Source organism: Barbus barbus, assembly GCF_936440315.1.
Source record: "Barbus barbus genome assembly, chromosome: 40".
Classification (NCBI taxonomy): domain Eukaryota; kingdom Metazoa; phylum Chordata; class Actinopteri; order Cypriniformes; family Cyprinidae; genus Barbus; species Barbus barbus.
Window position 1 is genome coordinate 9,118,912 of NC_136718.1, and position 22,305 is coordinate 9,141,216.

Genomic DNA, 22,305 nt, shown 5'->3' on the forward strand with positions numbered 1-22,305 from the left:
GAATAAGTCAAAACTGTTAGACATTATATCCCACATATTGCAATGCGCAAGTCTTTATTATATAGTAATGTTTCCACTTAAACCTTAAAGGGATAGAGCACCCAAAAATAAAGATACTCACCCTCATGTTGTTCCACCCTTTATTGGACCCCATTGACTTTAACAGTTTAAACATTCTTCAAAATATCTTCATTTGTGTCCTGAAAAAAAGAAAGAAAGAGAGTCATACAGGTTTGGAATGACATGAAAGTGAGTAAATGATGACGGCATTTTCATTTCTGGGTATATACTGTAGCCTTAAACTGAAACTAAACATTTTTTTCCAAATGCACCATGGTTTGAAAAGAAAAAACTGATATCTTTTGAAATTGATGAAATAGACATTATTGGCAATTCAAAACCCAGAAATAAATAACCAATGATAGATTTATTAGATCTCTTAAATAAGAGATTTCCAATAAAGGTTCAAAAGGTGCAGGTTATTTGACAGAACAGATCAGTTTCTTGATCTCTAATCGGAAGCTTGCACATTTGTCCCACAGAGTCTGCATAGGATAGCTATAGTGTTAAAAATCTGAGTTCTCCATTATTACCGCAGTTGGGATGCAACACTGTCGGGCATTTCATAAGTCCTTGTTATCAGCAATCTTCTCTGGAAATAACGCAGCCTCAGGCACCCGTGAATGAATTAACATCATTACATCAGCTCCTCACAATGCCTGTTGGCTGTACTGCAGTCATCACCTGCGTTAACAGTATAAATCATGCTCACTTATCACTGTGTTCTCAGTGCTTATCCTTGATGTGACTTATCTTAGTATTTGACTTCTGCTTGGCATATTAAAGGAGTAGTTCATTGAAAAAGAAAAGTTCTGTAATAATTTACATGCCTTCATGTTATTCCAATCTTTAGTGGAGCACAAAAGATATAGTACTTTTCTCCATGTAATGAAAAAGAGTAAGGATCCATGCTCTCAGCAGCCAAAATGATATTTTAAAAAGCATCAAAACAACTCAGAACGTGCAAAGAAAGTCAAGTGTTCTTCGTCCAATGAAAAGACACAGAAATACCAAATGAGTTCCAGGCTACCGCACTAATATTTAGCTCTGACGTCTATCCTATATTTTCCCCTAAAGCCTGTGAGAAAAGCCACTGTGTGTGTGAGAGTGGTTTGCACAAGGATCTCACTATTAGACTGCCAAAGGTGACATTAAGGCCCAAGCAAAAGCACATCTCATGCCTAGTGAATTTATACAGTTGTATACAACTGTAAGTACAGTACGGTTACATTACATAAAGGAACCACAGTATATGCTTTATTTTGGCATTAAGCAATGCAAATAATTGGGGGTTTCTTGTGTCCTGTGATGGGACTTTATATTAATTTTTATCTTATTCAGCTATATATTTATACATTTTTGTATAGTATGTATTTCTCTGCATTACCATTAAAAGGTTTAGGCTCCGATTTTTTTGTTTGTTTTTAAGAAATTGATACTTTTTGTCAGCAAGGTTACAGACTTTTACATTATTGCAAAAGATTTCGGTTTCAAATAAATGCTATTCTTTTGTACTTTCTATTCATCAAAGAATCTTGAAAAAATATGAAGCAGCACAACTGTTTACAGCATCTCAAGAAATGTTTCTTGAGAATCAAATCAGCATATTAGAATGATTTCGGAAGGATCATGTGACGGACACTGCTGAAAATTCAGCTTTGCCGCACAAGAATAAATTACATTTTAAAATAAATTCAAATATTTATTTTAAATTGTAAAATTATTTCACAATTTTTACTGTATGTTTGGTCAAATAAATGCAGCCTTGGTGAGCATAAGAGACTTAAAAAAAAACAGTAAGAATTTAAGATCGTGCAATATGAAATTCCATGTTATTCAGTTTATTTAGGCCTATTAATTTGTTATAATTTTACACTGGCACTCAGACTGACCCACTTTTTGTAACCTCGGTTCAGTTGTTTACTCTTCTTCCACTATGCTTTTTTTTAAATTATTGATTCAATTAAATTCAATTAAAATTGTAATCAATTCATTTTAATTCACATACTTATAAAAAGATGCAGGGTTTGGTTATGTAGTAAACTACACATTCAGTTTAAACGTGTCAGTCATTCTCAGTGGGTGTAAACTTGGGTAATAATATTAGGTCTTTTTAGGCTCTGTTTTAGTGTGAGCTAATAGACTCCCTGACTGGAGTGCATATCCATGTAGACTTCTCTCATCGCTGGACCATGGGGTGTCGTCAAGACAACCTCACGCTACAAAGAGCCTTCACATGCCCATTCAGAGGCACGAGAGAGAGGGGCTTTTGTGCTGGAGTTGTGGGTGGGAAGTAATATATTCATTTAGTGTGCAAACAGACGAATAAGCATGCTAACTCAGCTCTGTTCTCTATCGCTTTTCATATCTGTGAGCCGCAAACAGAGGTCCCATTTGTCAGCAAGATGAATTAAGGCTGAAGATAATCATACAGATTACATATGGACACAGACACACACTCACACACCTGTACATGAACTCATGTCACAATGAAGCCGACAGCTGAGAGATTAATTACTCTCAAATTGAACTTTATGCACAGACTAGAATCCATTTGTAAACTAAAAAAAACAAACACTGTTGCGCTATGAAAACAACATTATTCTGTCTTTTTGAGCATCCCGACTAATGGCAGATGGAGGAAGTTTCCTGGAAACTTGTTGGAAACAACCATTATTATTATTTTTTTAAATATTGTTTTGACTTCCAATCATGCGGCATCTTATTATAAACAAAAATACAACTTGAGTGCATGCTTCAAAGATCCGCATGAAAAATGTTACTTATATTTACATTTGTTTACCCTATGTAAGTATACAAACCACGTCGTGCCAAAGCTGTATGCATTAGAAACAACATTGGACCCCATTGACTTTCATTATATGAACAAAAAAACATTTGCCAAAATATCTTCAGTATTCCTCAGAGTAATGCAATAGATATTTATATTACAGAAATACACTTAATCGTACATGTTTGGAACAACATGAGGTTGAAAATCTTGACAATTTTCATTTTTGGCTGATGTTTGGGGTCTCAGAGACATGAAGAAATGTAATAAACAAGGATGCACAATATTTTGTTGCCATGTTATAGGCTGATTTTAGAAATTTTATATGTGCCACTATTACATTGGTAAAAACACTAATTTAATAACACTATTAAATGTTATCTTTAACAAATCTCAAAATTAATATCAATTTAAATACTGTACATTATAATGTTGTCTATAATGCCTAAATTCACTTGTAGCATTTAGCGTTTAGTATTTATTTTTTTGTTTATTTAGAAAAGTATAAACCATTTATTGGTCAGCTGTAGCATGGAAATAATTATTGACCTATCATATTGAACTGAAGGAACTGTGCATCCCTACTAATGAAAGTGTATTTGAAGTCTGTTGAATTCTGTAGTTTTGTATTATTGTTTTGTCATAATAAACCAAAACAGAAATTTATGTCATAAAGTTATGTCTGGATAAACTTAGATTTAAAGGGATAATTTCATTTTTAAAAATTCAGTTATTAATTACTCACCCTCATGTCGTTCCAAACCCGTAAGACCTTTGTTCATCTCCAGAACACAAATTAAGATATTTTTGATTAAATCCTGCATAGACAGCAATGCAACTGACATGTTCAAGGCACAGAAAGTTAGTAAGGACATTGTTAAAATAGTCCATGCGGCATCAGTGGTTCAACCATAATTTTATGAAGCTACGAGAGTACTTTTTGTGCGCAAAGAAAACAGTACTAATGCATATGCGTAGCTTCATAACATTACAACTGAACCACTGATTGAACCCTGCATTGCTGTCTATGCAGGATTTCATCAAAAATATCTTAATTTGTGTTCTGAAATGAACAAAGGTCATACAAAGTTCAAACCCTTAGGGGTTTGGAATGACATGAGGAATGACATTTTTCATTTTTTCATTTTGTCGATACAGTTTTTTCTAGTATTATTAGAAGCTGTACAGAATTGGGATCTATAGGAACACAAAAACAAATAAACATAAGGTTAATAGATTATACAGTGATTACTGGTTGCCTCTAAAGTGCTTATCCATGTTGATGGTAATGGCTTTAAATATATATGGATGGCCAATATTGCGCTGAGACCTCCTGTTCAGCTGCCATAATCAGTGAGCCATTTATGATGCTGTCCTGCAGGAATGTGATTTCGTACGAGCAGCCGACATAATTCAGGGAAGTGTGAATGTGAGGACAGGGTGGCTCTTTCCTCATACTGCTGCTCAATACAGTTACTACAGGCTGACGCGCACAATCACTGACACAGCACATGCCCCTGACTCATACAGTACAGCGCTGCCTTGTCTAGACATAGGAGACGAGTCAAAATGAAACCGAGCTCAAACATAGCCATATTCATTGTAAATATTTCAAACCCATATGCCATTTTTTCCCCAGTGGGAATTTTAGAGAATCTTTCGTATACAGTGACTGCTCATTGTCACTGTTGTCACTAATAAACAGAATAAAAAGAAATGTTAATTTAAATGTTAAGAAAAATTCAATATCTTACAAGAAATATTTATCTAACTAACAATACTATATAAATAAAAAAATAACTTAAATCTCTCTCTCTCTCTCTCTCTCTCTGTCTATATATATATATGGATAATTATATGTAAAATATATAATTATGTGTAAAATATTTTGTGTAAATGCAATTCTTAAAATTTAGTATAAAATGTTTATCTTTAATATTACGCATTTATGTATATAATAGTTGATTATAATTATATAAATAAATAATTGTATAATTATTAAATAATTTATATAAATATAATATGCATCAAATGGTTATTTGTGAGGTTATCAGAGAATATTAATGTAGTATGTAATTATTGCATAAAATATTTTATTTAAATTGCAATTTAATTTAAATGATTATACTATTATAATAAATTAATACAATATATTACATATTATTTATTAATTATTAACTGTTTATTTTATGCGTAAATATTTTTAATTATGTACATTATATAAATAGTTATTTGGTTTAATTATTAAAAGATTGTTTATTATTGATAACACTTATTAATTAATTTAATAAATATTATTTAACTATTTATTATATAAATATTTAATTTTAAGATTATCAGTGAGTAGTAAAGTTTTTTTTATTATATTTTTTGTAATTTTTTATTATAAATAAATAATATTAAATAATAAATAAACAATATCTTATTTGATATGTATCATTATATAATCACATAATAATTACTGCATGTTCTTTACACAAAGCTATTGGCTATTATGGTATGCTATTGGAAAAGAGCTACTGTTCTTACCATACTTAAGAAAAAAATTAATTTATATGACATAATAATTAGTAAATGATGGGTAAATTCCATTTTTGGATGAACTACCACTTAATATTCAAATGTCCTTGAAGGCATGTTAGAAAACAGTGACTTGATTCTCATGACCCTTCCTTGACCTCAGCTTGACACCTTCCTACGACGCCCAATTGAGTCACTGTCACATCTGGGTCACTCAGACATTCTTTCCTTGTTCCATCACTGCACGATTCATCGAAGCAGCACACAAAAATCATCTGCAGTTTGCTATAAGGGCTCAGAGTGTGTTGAATAATTGAAAAGGCCCCAAACCTCAAGCCTGCCTCAGGACTTCCCCCGATAAACACGTGTCCTACAGCCACGTGAGTCCTCTTTTCAACTGAATGTAGGATAGGGCTCCAAAAGTGGCTGTTCCCCCTCACCTGCAGGTGTGCAGCTCGTCCTCCACCCCGATTTTGTTTTTTACCGCTCAGCTGAAGCTGTGGGATTTCTTATCTGGTCAGTCAGGCAGGACAAAGGCTAGTTTCTCAGAGGGGGACGGACATCACCCCTCTGAAAAACGTTATGATGGCAAAACCCATGAAACATTCATGACACACATCCATATTCGGAAGCTGCTGGGGGCCTTTAAATGCTCCTCAAACAAAGTGACTTGCATTATGCTGAAGTGATGTTTAACATGTGCCTTGTTAAATGTGATTTGTCAGTTCTGAACTCTGACTGACATCTGATACGCCGGTCTGCGATGTCTTGCCAAATCCTGAAATGCAGTCGGTTTAATTGTAATTGCATATAATTTCAAGTAATTAATCTTGGCAGATGTCTTCTTTTTCCTCATTCTCCATCATTGATTCCGCTTCCTTCCTTTCTTGATCAGCATTCAGTTGTTTTTTGGTGGTCTATTTGGCAGGTGCTGCCAATTACTATTGTGCTGCTGCCCAGAAGTCAGTCCTTTGCCACATAAACCAGGATTCAGATCAGCAGTTGTGCTTCTGCATTATTGATCACTTGAGAAGGACATGATCAAAAAGACTCCCAATTTGCATCTGCTGGCACAAAACGTATGTACTGCACTGCCAATGTCAGGATGGGCAACTAAAACTACAACCCGAATTCCCGAAATGTTGGGACGTTTTTTAAATTTGAATAAAATGAAAACTAAAAGAATTTCAAATCACATGAGCCAATAATTTATTCACAATAGAACATAGATAACATAAATGTTTAAACTGAAAAAGTTTACAGTTTTATGCACTAAATGAGCTTATTTCAAATTTGATGCCTGCTACAGGTCTCAAAATAGTTGGGACGGGGGCATGTTTACCATGGTGTAGCATCGCCTCTTCTTTTCAAAACAGTTTGAAGACGTCTGGGCATCAAGGTTATGAGTTTCTAGTGTTTTGGTGTTGGAATTTGGTGCCATTCTTACCTGATATAGGTTTCCAGCTGCTGAAGAGTTCATGGTTGTCTTTGACGTATTTTTTGTTTAATGATGCACCAAATGTTCTCTATAGGTGAAAGATCTGAACTGCAGGCAGGCCAATTCAGCACCTGGACTCTTCTACTATGAAGCCATGCTGTTGTAATAGCTGCTGTATGTGGTTTTCATTGTCCTGCTGAAATACACATCGTCTGGAGGGGAACGTATGTTGCTCTAAAACCTTTATAATACCTTTCAGCATTCATAGTGCCTTCCAAAACATGCAAGCTACCCATACCATATGCACTTATGCACCCCCATACCATCAGAGATGCTGGCTTTTGAACTGAACGCTGATAACACGCTGGAAGGTCTCCCTCCTCTTTAGCCCGGAGGACACGGCATCTGTGATTTCCAACAAGAATGTCAAATTTGGACTCGTCTTACCATAGAACACTTTTCCACTTTGAAACAGTCCATTTTAAATGAGCCTTGGCCCACAGGATATGACGGTGCTTCTGGACCTGGACCTGGCTTCCTTTTTGCATGATATAGCTTTAGTTGGCATCTGCAGATGGCACGGCGGATTGTGTTTACCGACAGTGGTTTCTGGAAGTATTCCTGGGCCCATTTAGTACTGTCAATGACAGAATCACGCCGATGAGTGATGCAGTGTCGTCTGAGGGCCCGAAGACCACAGACATGCAACAAAGGTCTTCGGCCTTGTCCCTTACACACAGAGATTTCTCCAGTTTCTCTGAAACTTTTGATGATGTTATGCACTGTAGATGATGAGATTTGCAAAGCCTTGGCAATTTGACGTTGAATATTTTTAAAATATTCCACAATATGCACTCTTTCACAGATTGGAGGGCCTCTGCCCATCTTTACTTCTGAGAGACTCTGCCTCTCTAAGACAGGGGTGTTAAACGCCGTTCCTGGAGGGCCAGAGCTCTGCAGACTTTAACTCCAACCCTAATTAAACACACCTGATCCAGCTAATGAGGTCCTTCAGGCTTATTTGAAAACTACATGGTTTGTGTGTTGGAGCAGGGTTGGAACAAAACTATGCAAGGCTGCAGCCCTCCAGCAACTGAGTTTGACACCCCTGCTCTAAGACATCCCTTTTATAGCACATTACAGACCTGATGTCAATTAACTTAATTAGTTGCTAAATGTTCTCCCAGAATCTTTTCAAAATTTCTTGCTTTTTTCAGCCCTTTGTTGCCCTCGTGCCAACTTTTTTGAGACCTGTAGCAGGCATCAAATTTGAAACGAGCTCATTTAGTGGATAAAAGTGTACAATTTCTCTGTTTAAACATTTATGTTCTCTATGTTCTATTGTGAATAAAATAATGGCTCATGTGATTTGAAAGTCTTTTAGTTTTCATTTTATTCAAATTTAAAAAATGCTAAATTAAAAACATAAATGTAAAAAAAAAATATTAGATGAAGAACCTGAACTAAAGGAATTACTAACTAAAATTACTTACTGGAAAGCTAAAACTGAAATAAAAATAAACCTCAATAGTATTATTTTTTTAAAAAGATCAAAAACTGCTTCAATTGACGAAAGTACATGAAATTACTGAAAATTAAACTAAAAACTGAAAATATAAGATGATTTAAAATATTAATAAAACTATACTCGTATATAAATAATAGTAAAATAAAATTGCTTTAAAATTAGAAATGTTGCATTGGGAACTGAAACAAAACTAGTTTAAAGGAACACTTTAAACACTTTTTTTTTTTAAATAGGCTCATTTTCCAACTCCCCAAGAGTTAAACAGTTGAGTTTTACCATTTTAGAATCCATTCAGCTGATCTCCAGGTCTGGCGGTAGCAATTTTAGCATAGCTTAGCATAGATCATTGAATCTGATTAGACCGTTAGCATCTCGCTCAAAAATGACCAAAGTGTTTCGATATTTTTAAAACTTGACTTACAGAAGAGCTACAAAAAGTAGCTAGCTGAATAATAGCTGGTTTAATGACGGCTGAACTCTCACACCTGCCACACACACTTGCAATATTTTGGCTAGACATTCATGTCTTCATTTGCATACTCATGTCGAGATAATTTTTGGCCTAAGTAATCTAGCATTGGGGCACACCATTGCATTATAAATTTTATCTTGAGCAAGGGGTTGTGGGCAATATAAGCCATAAAAGCATGCATGGTTGCATACTATGAAAATCCATAATATGATCTGAGACACATTACTCTTAATTTAGCATGCTATGCATTTAGCTTGCTATACAATTCATATGAAGTATATGTTAACGTTTATCTCACATGTGGTTTTGTTCTTATGCAGCAGTTGCTTTCTGCAATGTGATGTGGCATTTGTAGGGTATCATAGAGTTTCTGTGCTGGTTTCTGTCAGTGCACTGGCACAAATACTGCTCGCTCACATTGGTTTGTGTGCCAAGTATAATTGTGGGCACATGCAAGCTTGTGAAAGAGACTTAGAGAAACCACAGCATGACAGCGACGGCGCAGACAGACACAGTGAGTGTGCTGAGAAACAGCAGGCTTGGCTGTGCTCGTTTGCTAGCATCTCCACCCGATCTGCAACTGTGACATAAGTGGTTTTAGGATGGGGATATTTATAGTGCCGAGGGTCCAGCTGTCATGGGAAGTTTGTCTGCTTGAAGGAAGTGGGACACTCTGTCAGAACTCTGGGATTGAGGGATTATTTATTTGTTTTTATGGCTGATCCTAACAGACAGGTTGCTGGGAAATCCTGATGTTTTTACAAAAACACCCACGACTTTAAACTCAAGTATGCCTACTACCTTATGAAGTTTGAATGGACTGCAAGAACTCATCCTTTTATTTATATATTTTTAATATCTAATAGGATTTAATTGTCAAATCATGATTTGCTACTTGTTAGATAGTGGAAGGTGTTGTAAAAATGTGTAATTTCTGTGGCAATAAAATATATATAAATAATACAAATAATTTAATAAATTATAATAAACCAAAAATTGTGTTATGGGTTTGTGCAATTATCAAATCATAAAGGATGCATTTTAATTAATACATATATGTGGGAAAGTGTTTCAGAGTGAAGTGTGCACTGTGTTCATTTACACATGAGCAGCACATGTTCTGGTGTTTTCAGTGTCTCAGAAACAGCCATAAATATTGCTATTGTAATTTTACAGTTGTTCTGTAAAAAACTGTTCTGTTTTTATATTATAAGGAAATATTATAATAGTATTTATTTTTCTAGTTAAAAATCATTATTTTTCCAACTGTTTGCCGCCACTAATTAGGATCATTTTTTTATGTACAAGTAAAGTTCAGTAGAGTTTTCCGTACAGCCAGCCATAGATGGACACATCTGTGACTTTAATTGAATTTGATTGTTTTTCCACGCTGATCTGTGAATCAATTCAGATAACCCCGCCTTCTCAACACCACCTAAAACAAAATACAATGTGGTTGGTCATTTTAGATCAGATGTTTTTTTTTCCTGTCTAGTTGGGCAGTTCTTAGCTTGTGAAAGCTGCAAATTTGGACCGTCATTAGTGATAAAGTCCAGCTACTCAAGACTCTGGAAAGGTCAACAATAGCGTCTGGAATGCGGGGTATGCCGTGATGCCCCTCTACATTCAAGAGCTCTATTAATAACATGAACATGCCACTGTTTCACCCTCTCACTCTCCCTCATTTCTCTTTCAATTCTCACGCCTTCGTGGAAAAATAGGAAATACAACCAAGGATTGTTTGCAACACCCATTCACCATATTTTACAGACAAATCTCCTTTCGCAGAGAGGCTAACGACATCGGTTTGATATCTGAAAAGATGTCTTATACGCTGTGAATTATGTTTCAGTCCTGCTGAATGGCCACATTGTCCCCAGAGATGGATAAATAGCTTTCTTAATCATCCAGAGTGGCAACTTTTCATGTTCATTGTCATGCCCAATGAGGCGTGACAGCGTAACATTCTGTTAGAGGCCATAAAAATGTGGGGTCACTGCCAACCCCTCCCAGAGAGACAGAGGGGTCAGTCTCCTCTCTGCGCTGCTGTGTGAGCCGTGCCACACGGGCCTGACGTTACCCCTCCGGTCCCGGCATCTATCTGTGCCCCTGGGAATGCTTCCAAACAATACACTCCCTTCATCCCGGGGACGATTCGGAGGGGCCGGCTCAGAGTTTTATCCTTTAATACAGGGTGAAGTGCTTGTCATACTTGTGTGGAATCCTTGCTCTCTCACTCTTTCGCTTTCTCCTTCCCCCTCTTTCTCTATGACTGGTCTGTGAAGAGGAGACTCTTCATTGTATTGGCCTTAACTGTCATTGGTGTTAAATCAACACCACCTGCATGTCTATTCTAGTGAAGATTTAAAAGCAGTCGGCCTAACGAGCCTCTATTATTCAGGTTGCTGTTCGCTAACTGTGGAGGTTGAGCTCTTTTTGAGACCTTTTGTCTGTGCTGCTTTTCAGGGTACAACCTAATGTTGAGGGGGGTTTTCTAAACGCTCAACGGGACCTCTTGGAACACACCTCCAAAATCTGGTAATAGTTCAGCTTGGGGCACGTTTGTTTGGTTTGCTTAATAGCAGTTCTATTGGGGTTAAGTCATTCTCTGTTAACTTGGGTGCAATTTTGTGAATTAATTGGACATCGATAAGTCTTTATTAGGGCCCTGTGATTTCTGTGATGTGGAAAAAGCGGACGGAAACGTGGAATCCAGTCGTAAAAATGTAATTTACTGTATAATGCTGCCGCCTCAATATATGAGTGCATGAACACATTAACATAGTCTAGAACTTTCCTGAGAGTCACTTCAGGAGCATTTTACTATTTATTTTCAGCAAATCTACCATCATATCATATACAAAAAGAAACTGAAAGGTCTTCACATCGACCCTTCAAAATAAAAGTTTGGTTTAACTTGAAGAAACAGTGACAGAAATATATTACTTAATGTAATGATAGTAGTACTACTACTACTACTACTAAAATGATTATTAAAACATTAATGTTTGCAGAATATTTACCAGAAAAATTATTTACCAGAATTAATTTACTAAAAAAAATGTAAATACATAACACAGCATTTCTGAAAGAAATATAATAATAATATTTTTTATATAAAATCAATTAATTAGAGATGCTTTTGATTTATTAAAATTTTATAAAACCATTCAAATGGAATCCAGAAAATTTATGGAAAACACAGAATCTGGTAAAGAATAAAACTTAATTTGAGGGAAAAAAATATTTCATAGGACCTTAATTTTATTCTTGTTAAACTTTTAATAAATTGTTGTTAAGTTGTGTAAGTTTCATTTCAATTAATTAGACATGCTTTTTGATTAACATTTTTAATTTAACCATTAAAACAAAAACAGGGGGGAAAAAATGCAATGCAGAAAAATTAAATGGAGTTTGGGAAAATATTTAATGAATTTCATAGGGCCCTACTTTATATAGTTCTTGGCAAAAGCACACAGTCGGTTAGCTTTAGCATGCTGTTGCTAACAAGCCTGTCATTAGTTGCCAACTTTAGTTGTTTAGTTGTTGCAGACTATTTTGGTGCTTGAAACCTTTTCTTGCAAATTTGACACTTAATGAAACTTTGACTTAAAACAAATTATGTTTTAAATGCTGTACTATATGTTTCACATTTGGCACATTCATATGAGCTGACTCAGGTCGTATCAGTGAGCTAGAAACATTCTACATAAGGGTGGTCTTCTCTCTGGGTGGCCACCATGCTGAGATCACATAACCAACTGAATAGTTTTCACTTCTCGTGTGTGCCCTTATTTTTTAGTGAATCAAAACATACAGCGTGACCAATAGAGTCTGATTCCTGTACTAGTGTCTCTTATGATCCGGTTCTTTTTAGTGGAACATAAACATACTGCATAAGCTTAAATAACTGGCTCATAAAAGTGATCAGGAATCAGACCCACAAAGCAAATGAATTTCATGAGCTGGTTGTTTTTAGTAAATCATAAGCATACAGCACGGTCAATAACAGGCTTTTAAGAGTCCTTTCTTTTGATTGAGAATAGGACATGCCAAACAAATGACTCTTATAAGCCATTCCTTTTCAGTAATTAAGCAACATACAGTGCTATCACTAAAAAGAGCCTGCTCATAAACTATAGTCTTTTGTTCAGGAATCAGACTTGCCAAGAGAATAACTCTTATGAGCCAGTTCATTTTAGTGAATCAATGAAAGCAATGGTCCAATCAATAAAAAGAACTGCTCATAATAGTCTTTTGCTCAGGAATTAGATTTGCTAAGGAAATCATATGAGCCATTTCAGTTAATAAAAACATACAGAATAGCCACTTAAATAATCTGTGATCATACTGATCAGGAATCAGACTTAAAGGGTTAGTTCACCCAAAATTTCTGTCATTAATCACTCACCTTCATGTCAGTCCAAACCCGTAAGACCTTCGTTCTCACTCATCTTGGCAGAATTGTTGTAATTCAGCCACATTGCAGGGTTTTCGAGCATGAACTGCCTTTTTAAGGTCATGCCACAACATCTCAATAGGATTCAGGTCAGGACTTTGACAAGGCCACTCCAAAGTCTTCATTTTGTTTTTCTTCAGCCATTCAGAGGTGGATTTGCTGGTGTGTTTTGGATCATTGTCCTGCTGCAGAACCCAAGTTCGCTTCAGCTTGAGGTCACGAACAGATGGCCGGACATTGTCCTTCAGGATTTTTTGGTAGACAGCTGAATTCATGGTTCCATTTATCACAGTCTTCCAGGTCCTGAAGCAGCAAAACAGCCCCAGACCATCACACTACCACCACCATATTTTACTGCTGGTATGAAGTTCTTTTTCTGAAATGCTGTGTTACTTTTACATCAGATGTAATGGGACACACACACCTTCCAAAAAGCTCAACTTTTGTCTCGTCAGTCCACAGAGTATTTTCCCAAAAGTCTTGGGAATCATCAAGATGTTTTCTGGCAAAACTGCCTTTATGTTCTTTTTGCTCCGCAGCGGTTTATGTTATGTTTTAAGTGTCCCAATTATTCCATGCTGACTTGGAGAAAGAGTTCAGTAGTGGACGAGTGAATGTGGGAAGTGAACGAAAGTTGCTCCACTTAGGGAAATGGAGAATCAGGGGTGATGCTGAGCCATAACACAAGTAATCAAATCACATTATTTCACTTTTTAACTTATTGATTGTTTAGGTCAGCTTGAATTGCCTCAAGAAAGCGGAGACTACTACCCTATAATGGCTTCTTATTAATCACATCTAATTCATATAAAACATCATAGACAGTTTGCCTCCTCAGAGTACAGGATCTCTGCCAATCTGTTACTGCAGAGCAATGCATTAGGGCTTCGATGGTGACTTAGGGGGCCTATATCATCCAATTTCCTGTCAGGGAAGGATTGCTCAGCTCAACAGCTGTGTCTCCCATGAGCCACAATGGCATTAGGCCTCCTCTCTTCAGATTGCTCAATGCCCGTCTGTGTAAGAGCTAATCGGCATGTTTTTCTACCCTCACAGACCGTCTCCACAGGCATGTGCTATGCCACTGGATAACCAAGAGGACAGCAGCCTCCCGAACATTATATGTCTGACAAATGGTATGTGTGCTATTTTCCCATCGTATGTCTTAAATATTGATGTTTTTACAGGCCTTGTCTAAAGATTGTTACCCTGTGTAAAAGTGATAATTCATTTATGTAGTAGACCACTTTATTATACAGTAGTCAACATTTGAAGTGGACCGAAACCTTTCATCAAAGTTGTTTTAAAACCAAAAAACAAAATGCGTACTTGTCTTAGGATATCTTTTGATTTAACTTTTTTTGATCCACTTCAAATGTTGACTACTGTATATAAGTATCCACTAGTAAATGCATGGTGTTATCATGCTTCTGTACATATAACGTGGTAATACTGTAGTATTCTTTTAAGGTTCTAATAAGTACCTTATTAGTATTATTTGGGCATTGTACCAAATGAATATCTAGTTTTCGGTTTATTTATTAATTGATTTCTTGATTGATTGATTTTTGTACATGTACAAAATTGTAATGCATTATTTTTAGATTTTTTATTTTATTTTACATGCGCCACGATAATAACATACTTTTGTAAATTTACCGTGGTAACACTGGCCTTTATTTTAAATCCCTTTTCTAATTTATTTAAATATGTATGTAAATACTTAAATTGTACAGTTGTATCTGTTAACATTAGTTAATGCACAATGAACTAACGTGAATTATCAAAGTATAATTACTATATCAATATTTAACATTTATATATTTCACCTAAAAAGTACAGTTCGTTTTCATGGTTCAGTCCATTTTTATTTTGTAATAAAGTGCAGCACTATTTTTCTACTATGTTAGTTTTCATTCAGTATCCAAAAACTATTGGTTGATTAATTGGTTATTGGTAAGTGTGGTCCAACCTACTTATTGGTAAAATCCACTAATGACCTCTAGTACTTTGGTATATATCAAAATGCCATAGTATTTCCATTTTTTTATTAAGTACTTATGTAATTTTATTTACTATATTCCTTTCTACAGGACATATTCTTTTGCTTTGTACATGGCAGGCCCTGTCTAATATAACTAAATAAAAAATACTGAAAATTATTATTAATTTTAAAAGTACTAATTCCTTAAAATGAATTCTTCCTAACATGTCTTTGATTAGCTCTGCTATGTTTGGCTCTGTTCTGTGAGCTAATACTGACTCATGTCACATGCGATCAGTGTTTTTGCAGCGCAGTGTGGGATGGCCCTCATCTTGACCCTGCTACAGTCCCTCATCCTGGGTGTTCTGGGGGTCCACAGCAGTTACCCTCGCTTCTCCTCCAACGACACGATCTTCCAGCACCTGGCATTGCACCCTGACCCCAGCATAGGAACGGTCTATGTGGGGGCCCGGGACCATCTGTTCCAGCTTGCTGGCCTTGATGGCCTCCGTCTTGAAGTGGATGAGAGAAACGGCCCCGTGAGAGACAGCAAGGACTGTCTTCCTCCGGTTACCCTGGAGAACTGCCCTCAGGCTGGGCTCGTTAAAAATCACAACAAGCTTCTGCTAGTGGATCCATATTCCCTCCAGCTCATCACCTGTGGCAGCGTACACCAGGGCACCTGCCAGAAACGCAGCCTAGCCAATGTGAACGAAGTCCTCTTCTCTGCTGAGAGACCTGTTGATACGCAATATGTGGCGGCTAACGACCCTACGGTGTCAACAGTTGGGCTCGTGGTGCGACCGCAAGACAAGGATCCTGTTCTTTATGTGGGACGAGGCTACACCAGTAGTCACCCGCCGGTCTCCACTCGCCAACTTTCAACAGAGCCGGTGTTTTCCTATGAGGAAACCGCTAAGCTCGCTGTAGCCGGGCGCCTCTCTGAGTACGATCACAATTTTGTCGCAACCTTTGCGCGACGCAACCACGTCTACTTTTTGTTCTATAGGCGCGACCTGAAAGCTGCATCAAGGGAATATCGTACGTACGTGGCACGGGTGTGTTTGGACGATCAAGCGTATTACTCTTACGTTGAGGTACCGCTAATGTGTCGCTCGGGCTCAACAGGAAGGAACTACAATTTCCTCCAGGGGGCCCAGGTGGGCGGTGAGGAATCTGGAGATTCGCAGGTTTTGATGGGAGTCTTTTCTACGGCGGTTAGTGCTGCTAATGGACCCGGTGAGGAATCTGCCTTGTGTGTGTACTCTCTGGATGAAGTGGACCGTGGTATTGATGCTACACGAGATCTGTGCTACACGCAATACGGAGTGAAAGATGGCTACAGGATGGCATACATTGAGTATGATGTTAAATCCAACTGTGCCAACCTGCCGACGGTGAGTAAATGGATGGACCGTTTTAAATTCTTTTAAAGTTCACCCAAAAATGAACATTCTGTCATGAAGTACTCACCCTCATGTCGTTCCAAACCTGTTAGACTTTCATTTATCTTCAGAAAACAAATTAAGATTTTTTTGATGAAATACATGAGTTTTTTGACCCTGTATAGATAGCAACGCAGCTGACACGTTCAAGGCCCAGAAACATGGTAAGGACATTGATAAAATAGCTCATGTGACATCAGTGGTTCAACCTTAATTTTATGAAACTACAAGAATACTTTTTTGTGCGCAAAGAAAACAAAACAAAAATTTCTTCTCTTGCATGTCAGTCTCTGTTGCACATTCATGAGAGTAACACGGTACATGCGTATGATGCTGCTGACGCAGGAGCCGGCGTTCTTACGTAGAACCCGGATGTGATGCGCCTTGTTTACAATCAGAGGAATGCACACGTATGCGTTGTGATACTCTCATGAACACGTGTCGAAGACTGACATGGAAGAGAAGAAATTGTTGAATAAAGTCGTTATTTTTGTTTTCTTTGCACACAAAAAGAATTCTCGTAGATTTATAAAATTACGGTTGAACCACTGATGTCAAATGGACTATTTTAACAATGTCCTTACTACCTTTCTGCGCCTTGAACATGTCAGTTGCATTGCTGTCTATGCAGGGTCAGAAAGCTCTCAGATTTCATCAACAATATCTTAATTTGTGTTCTGAAGATGAACAAAAGACAAGAGGGTGAGCAATTAATGACAGAATTTTCATTTTTGGGTGAACTATCACTTTAAGATGTATCCTTTAAGCTGTTCCATGTTAATGGAATTTTTTTCAGCATGAAATGAAAATTCACGCTATCTATTTTTTAAATGCAAGTTATAGATCTTATTGTAAAAGATTCATACATGTATATGTTTCATTCATTTTTTTTTCATTAATTTTGACCTGGTAATGTTTAATCAAAACAACCTGGTGATATATGCATGACTCTTAGTTTATCAGTTAATCATTTAGTTTGCTTAAACACACTCTGCAGGCTCACCTTCATCTGCATTCACTTTTGAGTTCACACTCCCTAATCTCAACATCCAGTCAACAGCCAACGCAAGTCCCACTGTTTTCCAGAAATATGTTTTACTTGCATTTATATCACAATACAGGTGTAAAGATGTGTCACTACTTCCATTTCATCACTACTTTCATATAAAATGATTTTTACACTGTAAAAATGTAAAGATCATGTACTTGGAGACAACAGGGTCCTTTAAATGCTTAAGATGAAATATGACATGATATATATGAAGAAAACAAAAGTAAATATAATTTCACATTTTTAGGATACATTAAATGTTAGTTTGGAATAGAGGTGGGCAATATGATCAAAATCATATTTATTAATATGAGTAATTTTATTTCATTATATCATTGGATATCACAGTACAGTTATGTATATTTTAATTTATCTTTATTTAAAGAAATATCATACCACCCATTCCTAGTCATGAAATTAGTTTTAGCAAGACAAAGGAGACAGGAATTTCATGTTATTCCAAAATGTGATTTCCAACATATGTGACACTATATGTCATGTGAGATGTGGTAGAAATTACATACATAATTAATTAATAAAAAAGACAAAAATAGCAGTATTATTCTGTGATGTTATGCTTTTAGACATCGTTAGTATAGATACTGTCTACCTAAGGCTCTTTTGTATGGTGTTAGGCAAAAATTGTAATCCAGTGTTAAAAGTGGCCTGAGCCTGGGCATAAATAAGAGGGTTAGAAAAAAGAGGTCAATTTTTTTTATTGATGCTAGAAATGTATTTGTTTTGTCACAATTGATAATGACAGTCTTAAAGTGTTCATTTTACAGGAATATTTGATAGATGCTGTTCACTTGTACACTGTCTTCACATTGAAACCCTATACTTATAAATTATCCATATAATTAGGTTTTGAGGTCAACCGTTTCCACATAATCATCATAGTAGTTTAACTTTGTTTGAAAAGCATAGGAACATGGGGAAAGGATGCCCACAACGTAACTCTAGGGAACTGGACCGCATCATTTTTCTCCAACGGTGTATTTAAACTTACATTTATCCTAATTTAGATGCATTGCTCATCATTAATTCTCAGGCAAATTGCTTTAGCTCATACGATTCTGCCTGCCATGATCTGAGTGAATTATGTTTTGACTCTTTGATGAGCATAAGACAGGCCTACCTAGCATTAGTCCTAACAAGATCTTAAGACAAATCAAAGAACTCAAGGATGTGGGCTCACAGGCAAACAACCTCCTCATGACCTCCATATATTTGCCTATTCAGCATCCAGAACCCGGCCTGCTCAGTCCTAAACAGGGTTATTCCGATCAATAAACCCCCAAGCTTAAACTACTAATGATGTCTGCTGGAAAAGAGGGTAGGAAGGAGAAATACAAGTCTGAGGAGGGTTAGATGTCTAGAAGACTTATCGAAAGGAGAGAATTGCCCGTTAAAGAGATAATTTAACTAAAAATGCTAATTTTGTCATCATTTACTCACCAACATGGTGTATAAACCCATGTAATGTTATTCCTTTTGTAGAACACAAAAGGAGATATTCAGCATAATGTCCATGCTGCTCTTTTAAATAAAATGAAAGTGAATTGGGATGGATGCTCATGCTCCAGAAATAAAATGAGATGTTTTTTTTACCAGATTCTTAAAGTAGCACAATAGCTTTCTTGTTATTGTTGCAACTTCATTTTTGCTTTTGCTTAAATAATTACTTGCTGTAAATATGACTTTGGACATTAAATATATGGCACGTGTTAAAGTGCAAAGTACTTTTATGATGCTTTATGGTGCTTTTTTTGCCTGTATTGGAGCTTAGAGCTCCGCTTTCATTGAATGGAAAAGAACAGCTTGAACATTCTTCAAAACATCTCCTTCTATGTTCCACCGAGGAAAGAAAGTTTTTTTTTCAGCTTGAGGTTGAATAAGTGATGACAGCAGTTTTGCGTGAACAATCCCTTTAAGTAGGATGTTACTGATCCACAGACAAACACCGCCACCCAAATACAGCATTCATTGTTTTTCTTGCAAATCCTGAAACACGTTTTCCTGATCCCCATATGTTCTTTAGTCTGCTACACAAACAGATCACTTCTGATAATGACGGAACATGGCATGACATGCAAGCTAGATTTTATCAAAGACCGCTGGAGCAGATTTGATAGCGTTAGTCTCAAAGAAAGGAGCAGCCTTGCCATCCTAGTGTGAGACCAAGATAATCTTCATCTAATCTGGCTTTCTCAACTAAGAGGATTTGACAGCCTTGAGGCTATAGACTGAGAACTAAACTCTTATGGTACAAAAAAAACTGAGATTTGCAGAGTTTATTATTGCACAACATGAAACTGGGTTAGGTCACAATGGTTTTGCCAAAACCAAAGTCACGAAAACTTGTTTTTGTCTCCCACAGAACACCCTGAACGCTTATCCCTGCGGCTCGGACCACACCCCGAGTCCAATGGCGAGCCAGGAGCCAGTTGAAGCTAAAGCCGTATTGGACAGCTCATCCGCCCGTCTCACTGCTGTTGCCGTTAGTGTAAAGGAGGGGCACACTATTGTTTTCTTGGGTGACTCCAAAGGCAATTTGCATAAGGTGTGTGACATGAAAATTAGCCGTTTGACCGGTAATTTCTGAAACAATTTATTTATGATTTATAGTAAACCACTAGGGGAATATTAGTCCACTTAATATGGTAATATTATCTGTCTACTTAAGCTGATGGAAAGAGATTTTGCCTGCAGGGTGAATGTGTCATATCCCAACATAGTGCTGAAACAGCATACCTAAGGCTTTCTGTGTTTCCTCAGTCAGAGCGCAGAGCAGCCTTCACCACAAACCACGCTATATGAAACACTGTATTTGCAAGGATGGTGATTGCTCAGAGACCACCAAAGACTCAGTTTAACACCGCTTGTAAATTCAAAAGGCTCATGAGCTGAAATTTAAACACAGGCCATGTTGCGTCTAGGCCTTGCACTGACTGGATTTGCATACCACGGTGGGCAAAGGTTAAGCCGTAGTGCTTGGTTAAATCTGAACGACATTGCCTGACCCAAGCCTCCCTTTGACAGCCATCCACTGTTCTCTGCTGTTTTGACACATTTTGGCAAGTCAGTGTCATTGTTCACAAGCATGTGTGACATTTTCATAGTGGAAGACAAGTGATGCATTTAGACAACAACTTTTTTGAATAGGCATCATCACAATATGCATAAGGTTCAATATATTTAGTTTTATTAAATTTAATTATAGATCAACATATGTATTGTGTATTGTTATATAAATAGTATATTTTATATAAAAATATGTAGGCAGGGAGATTTGAAATATGACAATAAAACAGTTAATACGATATATATTAATTTCACTTAACTGACACACACACAAACACACACTTATATATATATATATATATATATATGTGAAGATTATTTCTAATGAATAAATATTTAGCGATATTAAAATGTTTATTGTAATGTAGAAAAATATATTATAAATAACACTCTAAAAATCTCACACCTGTCATCTGATTTTGCATGGAAAACAGCAGCTTACACATTCTGCTAGATACGGGTGAGCAACAGCATAACTAAACATGTGAGATTCAATTATGACAGAAGTCTAATTTTTGGGTGAACCAGCCCTTTAACATAGATGAAAGATCATTTTAGTTGAAATGAACTGAAAAAGCTAACTGGTGAATCACATATACATACACCTCCTCTACCCTACATCTACCCAGCTATTCAGTCTTGCATGATACGATAATGTTGGAATGCATGATTCCTCCTGCAGTAGACCGTGGCCGACAGTTTGTCAATGTTAATCCAGTTAAAGCACAAACCTGAATGGGTGGAGTGCGTGAGCAGCTTGCGGTGTAAGGTGTCTGAGACTCTTGAGCAGGATACCTGCTCTTCTGATGGGATTCTCACTATTCTAATCTGGTTTGCTGAAATCGACCCCGGTCGTGATAGAATTCAAGAGGCATTAGGCACCTCTCTCAGATCCTTGTACGTCGTTTTCCTTTAATGAGACTTTGAAGGGCTCTAGTGCTAAACCATTTCAGCAGACACTTTCAGCACTTTTAGTTAGACCTGTCCACATCCAGCTCTCCTCGTGTCTCTAAGGTGTCCTGTTGCAGCTGATGTAGTTTTATAAGCCTAAATATTCAATTAAACCCTGAGGAAGTTCTTAGGAGCCGTTGTCAGGTTACTTATTGAAACTTTTTTTTTAATCTCATGTTAGGTGTTCCTGGGTAACTCAGGAGAGGTGAAGAAGTACTCCACCCTTCTCATCCAACCTGGTTTAGCCATCAACAGTGACTTACTACTGGATTCCACCCATAGACACGTCTACGTCATGACCAGCCATTCTGTGAGTTCAAACATCATTAGTACACTACCAGTAAAAAATTATATATATATATATATATATAAGTATAGTATATAGTAGCTTATGCTCACCAAGGCTGTATTTATTAGATATTGTGAATTTAAATTGTAGTAATAGTTTATAATATCAAATAATTGCAAAATTAATGCAACATATTAATAATTAATTATTAAATAATAAATAATTGAGCAGTA

The 22,305-nt window shown here is 36.6% G+C and overlaps 1 protein-coding gene across 1 annotated transcript in view; it reads left to right on the forward strand.

The window, feature by feature from the left end:
• Nucleotides 1-22,305, forward strand: part of LOC306859958 (plexin-B1-like) — a 98,081-nt gene that overhangs the window by 29,435 nt on the left and 46,341 nt on the right. Inside the window, exons 2-5 of the mRNA XM_079401390.1 lie at nt 14,325-14,404; nt 15,551-16,649; nt 20,129-20,311; nt 21,965-22,093. Coding sequence (XP_079257516.1) covers nt 14,391-14,404; nt 15,551-16,649; nt 20,129-20,311; nt 21,965-22,093 — 1,425 coding nt within the window. The 5' untranslated portion in view covers nt 14,325-14,390. The remainder of the gene's footprint in view (nt 1-14,324; nt 14,405-15,550; nt 16,650-20,128; nt 20,312-21,964; nt 22,094-22,305) is intronic.